General features: G+C 46.6%; 2 protein-coding genes across 3 annotated transcripts in view; both read right to left on the bottom strand.

Annotated features, from left to right (window-relative positions):
- The window catches only part of FBXO39 (F-box protein 39), a 6,977-nt gene extending 4,977 nt beyond the window's left edge, over positions 1 to 2,000 (bottom strand). Inside the window, exon 1 of the mRNA XM_003799039.2 lies at positions 1,964 to 2,000. The gene's annotated coding sequence lies outside the window, so the exon portion shown is untranslated. The remainder of the gene's footprint in view (positions 1 to 1,963) is intronic.
- Positions 2,001 to 2,783: 783 nt separating this feature from the next.
- The window catches only part of XAF1 (XIAP associated factor 1), a 20,288-nt gene continuing 16,373 nt past the window's right edge, over positions 2,784 to 6,698 (bottom strand). The window contains exons 8-11 of one of the 2 annotated variants that reach the window (XM_023518739.1): positions 5,219 to 5,563; positions 4,803 to 4,857; positions 3,311 to 3,372; positions 3,182 to 3,196 (exon numbers count right to left, since the gene is read on the bottom strand). In XM_023518739.1, coding sequence (XP_023374507.1) covers positions 4,852 to 4,857; positions 5,219 to 5,563 — 351 coding nt within the window. In that variant the 3' untranslated portion in view covers positions 3,182 to 3,196; positions 3,311 to 3,372; positions 4,803 to 4,851. Of the gene's footprint in view, positions 2,922 to 3,181; positions 3,197 to 3,310; positions 3,373 to 4,802; positions 4,858 to 5,218; positions 5,564 to 6,698 lie in introns of those variants that run through there. The other variant, XM_023518738.1, reaches the window with a different exon arrangement.

The following is a 6,698-nucleotide window of genomic DNA, read 5'->3' as shown; positions in this document are numbered from 1 at the left end:
CCCGCCACAACGCCTGGCCATTTTTTGGTTACAGCCATCATTGTTGTTTGGCAGGCCTGGGCTGGGGATTCGAACCCGCTACCTTAGGTGTATGTGGCTGGCGCCTTAGCCGCTTGAGCCACAGGCGCCGAGCCCCTTTGTTTTCTTTGCTTCTCCCAAGGTCCCATTCCTCAAGATTCAAGCTCTACCACTCCATAAATCTTGTATTGGCTACTTTACCAAGAAAATTATGATTACTGATCATGTCTTATAAAATTGCAGGGGTAGAAAGAGATCTGAGAATTGACTTCTTTGAGGATGGACACTGAAGCTCAGAGAGGTGAAGGCACTTGCCTGTGGTCACACAGCAAGTTAGTAACGGGGCCCAGACTAGAACTTAGACATGTTAACTCTTTCTGTACTTTTCCTACCTCCGCTTTTTGGGCCTCAGGAGGTGCAGAGGGATAAGTTAATCATGTATCTTAAGTCAGGACAGAGATTATTTGTCTGTGCAAGACCCCACTCTGGTTTGATTTGTTCATTTATTCCCTTTTAGCCTTCTGTCTGTCCATTCCATCCTTCCCATATGCAACTATTTTGCATATGTGTTTGATGTGCATTGTTTTGTTTGTATGTCAACTTGCAAACGTGTATTTAATGTTTGTAGGATTCGTTCATATGGCTCTACGTACATTCCACCCACGCATCTATCTATTGCCTGCCCTCCATCCTCTCTACTGTTCCCTCCAACGCTCAGTGGAACAAGCATGACCCAGTGAACTAGTGCGTGGGTCTTCTAGGGATTTCTTCAGGCCTTTGTCCTTACTACCCCTTCTCTTCCCTTCCCCATCCAGCTGGCCCTCCCATCTCTACATCTGGACAGATTTCCCTAAGGAATTTCACAGCGCCCTGCCTTGACCCAAGACACAGGGCCCCAGTTAGTTCCCAGCCAGTATCTCCATATTCAACCTTCCCCTTCCTTGGTCTCCAATGCCCAGGGTCTGCACCTTCATATAATTTGTGTCCTTGCCTTTCTCTCCCATGGGACTCACACACCCCTTGATAGTGACATCCTCATTCTGCTTTTGAGAAAGCATTTGAATATTTGACAAGTGAAGAAATAAGGATGTCTTTTCAATCACTTGTAAACTGCTCCAGGCAAGGGCCCTCCACAGCACTGGCTCTGAGCAGAGCTCCTGGAAGGTGCTCCAGAAAAGCTAAACCAATACAAAAGCTAAACTAAACCGCTAGCTCTAGCAAGCTCCTAAGTCAGAAGAATCATCAGACGCGGAGGCTGTAAGGGGTGGGGTTGGAAGAATAGGTCTGGTGGGCTGGAAAAGTTATTGCCCGGAGCCCTCATCTAAGCCAGTGTAGCTTAGGGGCTGGATCCTAGCTGCTCTTTTGTGGCCTTCAACAAGTTAATTTCTTCATGCCTCAGTCCTCACGTCTGTAAATAAAGGTAGAAATCGTACCTTTCTCCTGGTGTTGGGAGGATTAAATGAGCAGATGTACTGAAAGCAGCAGGACTGTGCCCAGCACAGGGTCAGTGCTATGCAAGCGTTGGCTATTAGTTGGTGCCAAGGATGTTCTGCAACATCCCAGCCTGTGAGGATGATGTGAACTCACCCATTTTACAAATGCGGAAACGGGGGTGCTGGAAGGTTCCTAAGGCTTCCTGGCGAGAGCATATAGTAAACAGAGCGGTGACATTCAAACCCAGGCTAGGATTCCCAAACCTAGGCTTGGTCCACCAGCTCACACAGCTGCCCATCCGGGAAGGAAAGCTAAGGATGTCCTATCACCCGGGACAGGGGTGGAGGCAGGTGACCAGGGTCCCTCCTCTCCCCGCGCGGCCCTGCGGGAGTCCCACCGCCACCCTAGCCTGCCCCCGCCCCGCCCCGCGCGGGTGCCGCGGCGGCCGGCGCTCGCGCGTTACCCGCTGGAGGCGCCCGATCTGGGCTGCAGGGACCCGGAGCGCGTCTGCCTGCTCCTCCCGCGCCGCCGCTGCTCCGACGCCAACTTCGCGAGCGCCTGGGGTCCGCGCCTGGCCCTCGCCCAGGAACGACGCCAAGCACCGGGCCGCCTTTGTGACGCGCGGCCACACGCGTGCGGGACTCTGCTCATCCGCAGCGGGTGCGGAGTTGCCAGATGACAGATCGCTCGCGCAGAGGGCGAGAAGGGCTCCGGTGCAGACCGTCCCGGAAGGCGCCCCGGCCGGGGCTGGGAGGCAAGAGGTTCGATCCGCGCTCCAGGTGAGGATGGGCATGGCCCCTGCCCTGCCCCCTTGCCTTCGAGGAACAGGTTCTGCTCAGAACTTGGGGCTCTGGCCCGCTCAATCCTCCCCTTTTCCCTAGGGGTCGGCCAGGTTTCTCCTTTGGAAACCACCGCAGTGCAGTCAGCCCTTGGGCTCCGCTTTCCTCTCCTTTGACTAGGCACCGGCAGGATAGCCTTAGCGGACCTGACCCGAACCCAGCTGGAGAACCGCGCAGCCTTTCCTGTTTCAGAAGGGTCGGGAGCCTTCGTCTTCCTTGGCCTTTCCCTTCCCTGAGCTGGTCTCCGCAAAGCCCAGGCAGAAAGGTAGGAGCGTTCTATTTCCTTCTGTGGGCTCCCCAGCCGCCCTCCCTGCCTGGAGCCGTCTAAGCCGCCCTTGGAGCTTCTCCTGGCCCGGCCCGCCGCCCACCTCGTTTCTCTATCCCTCCCTCTTCCCATGTCTTCAGTTCTGTCGCTCCCCTTCTCCTGAGTACTGCTGTCATCCCTTACCCCGAAAACTCAGAATGGAATACAAATAAAGGCAGACAAGAAACTTTCAGGGAAGGTGCTTTTTACTTTTCAGGGACAAAGCTGGGAACTGTTAGGGGTCTGGGCCAGAGGCTTACTGAGAAATCTCAGGCTGAAGAACTGGAGTATTTTTTTCTCTGTAGCCGTTGGGTAAACCAATATCTCTGTTCCAAAAAAAAAAAAAAAAAAAAAAAAGGAAAATAGTGAGGCCAAACCTTTCTTTTTAAATCGCAAGAAATACAACCTGTCTCTTCACACAAGACCACCACAGAAAGTCAGCAGGAGGGCCCGTGTTAAAAATGCGATGTAACCATCACAGACGCAACGTTAGGCGGGACACTGGGGACGAAAAGCCAAGCAAGAAAGAGCGGCCGGGTGGACAGACAGGCTTGGTGCCACATCACTGCTGCGTTTTGAAGCGCCCACGGTTTTTGTTCAGCTAGAAAGAAGAGAGGGATTTTTTTTTTTCTTTATTGGGTTTGTTTTAAATCAGTGCATGATTTTTTCTTATTTCAGCAGTTTAAAGGAAAAATGAGATTTAAATTGGAAGTACCTTTTTTTTCCAAATCAAGCTGGAATTCCTCACTTTGATGAAGCTAACCGCCAGCATTTCTCCTAAAGAAGTGGAAATTTTAAAAGTTTGTTACATTTAAAGTGGAAAGTACTAGTTTCTGGGATGTCTCTGGATATGCTGTCCACCCTTCCCCAGGGCAAGCCCTGAGCCACTGGGGTCCAGAGGGTGTGATGATGGCTTCGGAAAGTCATAGAGCCCACTGAGCCAGGAGGGGTATGGGAGGCTGGGGACAGCATTAATAGAGGAGCCGCCACCATCGGGGTACAGAGAACACTCACAACCCCACACTGTGGACTTTTATGCAGCTATTAAAAAAAAAATGAGCCCATATTGTTTGAATTGGAGGGATTTCTGTGGATGTTGCTGAATCATAACATTAAGATATAAAGCACTTTTCTTTAATAGAATCTATAATAAGATTCTAAATGTGTATGTTTGTATGTGGTTATATAATAAAGTTGCCCCCCAAATGCAGAATTTCCAATTAAATTTTAATTTTAGTGAAACAGAGTCATTGCATGGGACATACTTACACTAAAAAGAAAAAGTTCTTTGTTTCTCTAAAATTCAAATAAATCTGGGTGAGTGTCCTGTGTTTTTATTTGCTAAATCTGGCAACTTTGTTATATAGGGATGGAGAAAAGTATGGAAGGAAAAATAGGAAATTGTGGGAGGCAAGGGAAAATGGCACTAATGGCACCCCCAGCAAATATGAAATTAGCCCATTTTTGTAAAACTGTATGCTTATGCAAATATACAAATGCATAAAGAATAAAGATTTAGGTCTACCTTTTTGAAAGGAGTGTGCGTCATACCGGTATATTACGTGGAATAGGTAAATGGCAGAGTAGTGAGTACAGGAAGATAATATGTGCGGGAAAGAAATGATTCAAACCCTGTATGTACTCATTCAGCTCTGAGGACACCAAGACAAAGTTTTAAACAGATGTCCCCAAGGCTGTGGAAATTGGTATCTCATGGGAAGGGAAAAGGGCATGGTTAGCTTTGCTTTTGTACTTCCTTTTGTGGTATTATGTCAACTAGTTACAACAAAATCTAGTACTTTTGTATTTCGGAAAACATCATATAGGGAAAAAAAAATTAAAGTTAGGGATCCAGACTGGAGGTCAACATTATAAACTTTGTAGTGATATACATGTGGCTTCCAGGCTAGAGCCTGCTCTTGTTTAATTAAATAGCTCTTGGGAAGCTATTCTATCTGTCCAGTTTCCTCATCTGTAAAGTGGGGATAAAATCCGTGCCTGTGGTTTGCAATGAAGATGAACCATTTGTAAAGAGCTTTGCATTGTAACTGGCACACAATGGTTAACTACCTCTAATGCTATTTTTTATTATTATTAGAAAATAATCTAGGATGTAAAAGCCAGGATATTCAGGGAGATGGCCAAAAAACCCTGAGCTGCTTGATGCAAACCTTGGTCTACTTACTGGAGGTAAGACACCAACTAACCTGGGATCTTGACCAAGACACTTCTGATCTCTGGGCCTCAGGTGCCATATCAACACTGAGAAAGAGACAGAGAGTGAGAGAGAGAGAGAGAGAGAGAGAGACAGACTGGGTAACCCCTGCTTCACTCATCTACTCAACAATTTTGAAGCATTTGCTGTGTGTCAGTCCCTGGGTTTGAAGGTAGAGACTCAGAGGTGAGACATTTAGTTCTATCTATCTTCAAAGGTAACCCTATCTCTGGGAGGTGATGCAGATAAACTCGGTGGTAAGTACTAAGAGGGAGTGCGTTTGGGCACACAGAGAACGGGGGACAGGGAAGGGCTCTTCCAGCCACAACATTTGCAAACATCCCGCAGGTACTCCATTTCTCTGCCACCGTTCAAGCCGTTCCCAGACCAGACAGGACAGAACAGTACCTGATGTTGATTTAGGGTGGGCAGGGGAAGTAGAATACCACACTGCGAGCAACTCCTCAGAATGTCATAGGCCGTCTCATTTTCTTCTACAGAGGAGGGGGTCCTGGTCTTGAACTCAGACTTCGGAGGCAGATCCCCAGTTTTGTTTTTGCCACTTGATGCAGGCTTTGATGAACTTCCAGAAAGAAGACATCTGTTTATGTTTTTTGTCTTTGGACGGACAACTTCCTCTGCTGTGGAGGTTTGATTTTCAGCAGCCTGACTTGGGAGAGATGGAGGAGGAATTGTGGGCTCTCCATCTGGAAAATGTTTCTCAAACTCTGAGTTTGGACAGATTGAATTTTCCTGCAAATAAAAAAATGACTTCAGCTTTCATGGTTGGACAATACAGTAGACGAGATAACACAAAAACCTCCCACTATAAACTCTTAGAGATGCTGGATAAAGTATGGCAAACATTCCATTTAAGTTTCTAGCTGACTTTGCAGGAAAGAAAGAACACTTTGCATTCCAGGAATGAAGGCCTGAGACTGGTTTGAATGTGTTCCCTCCAAAATTCAGGTGTGGCCAATATGATAGTATGAGCGGTAGGGCCTTTCGGTGGTGATTAGGCCATGAGGACTCTCGTTAGTAGAATTTAGGCCATTATTCTAGCTTGCCCTTCTGCCATGCTAGAATATAGCAGGAAGGCCCTTAAGACAACATGCTGGCACCTGCATCTCGGACTTCTCAGCTTCCAGAACTGTAAGAAATAAATGTCTATTCTTTATAATTACCCTGTTGGTAGCATTCTGTTATAGCAACACAAATGGGCTAAGATGCTAGTTAAGCATATGAGCTGATACTTGGGTTATGGGAGATAAGGGGTCAATCTTATGACTAGGGGCTCGGATGAGAGAAACGCCCATACACAGAGGTGGGAAATTGGAAGTAAGACTCTGTTTCTCCTACATAAAGCTGGGAACTTTAAGGCTAAATTATGATGGCTAAAAGAAAAGAATCAGTTAATCAGAACAGGCAAGTGACATGGAAGCTTTTTTACCTTGGGCTGGAGTCAAAACTCAAAATCACAAGTCCATACCATTCTTGTGTTTGGGGTTTACATTTACATTAGCCTCACAGTTTAGCAACCCCCAAGCAAAAGAATTAATATAAACATAGAGATATTTGGCAGAAAAAATTTACTACGGAATTCCTCTGGAGGTTACATAGCCTCAAACTAGGTCATAGGGGATTTTTACAGCAAATAGAAATTCATAATCCAAAACTAAAAACACAAGGAAACAATCCACCTTGGGTTAGAGTTACAGACATAACCTGCAGCTTTCAAGAAGTTCAGATAACAGAACTATAATATAGAAACTATAAAATAAATTAATTGAAAGTGAGTAAAGGAGAGAATAAAATCCCACAAAACAATAATAGGCATATTTGAAAGAAATACAAATTGAACTTCTAGGCTCGGCACCTGTGGCTCAAG

This window comes from Otolemur garnettii, unplaced genomic scaffold (assembly GCF_000181295.1).
Source record: "Otolemur garnettii isolate 467f Iridium unplaced genomic scaffold, OtoGar3 scaffold00145, whole genome shotgun sequence".
In the NCBI taxonomy this organism is placed as follows: Eukaryota; Metazoa; Chordata; class Mammalia; order Primates; family Galagidae; genus Otolemur; species Otolemur garnettii.
The sequence above is the reverse complement of the archived record's forward strand: the minus strand, read 5'-3'. Positions and strand labels throughout refer to the sequence as shown.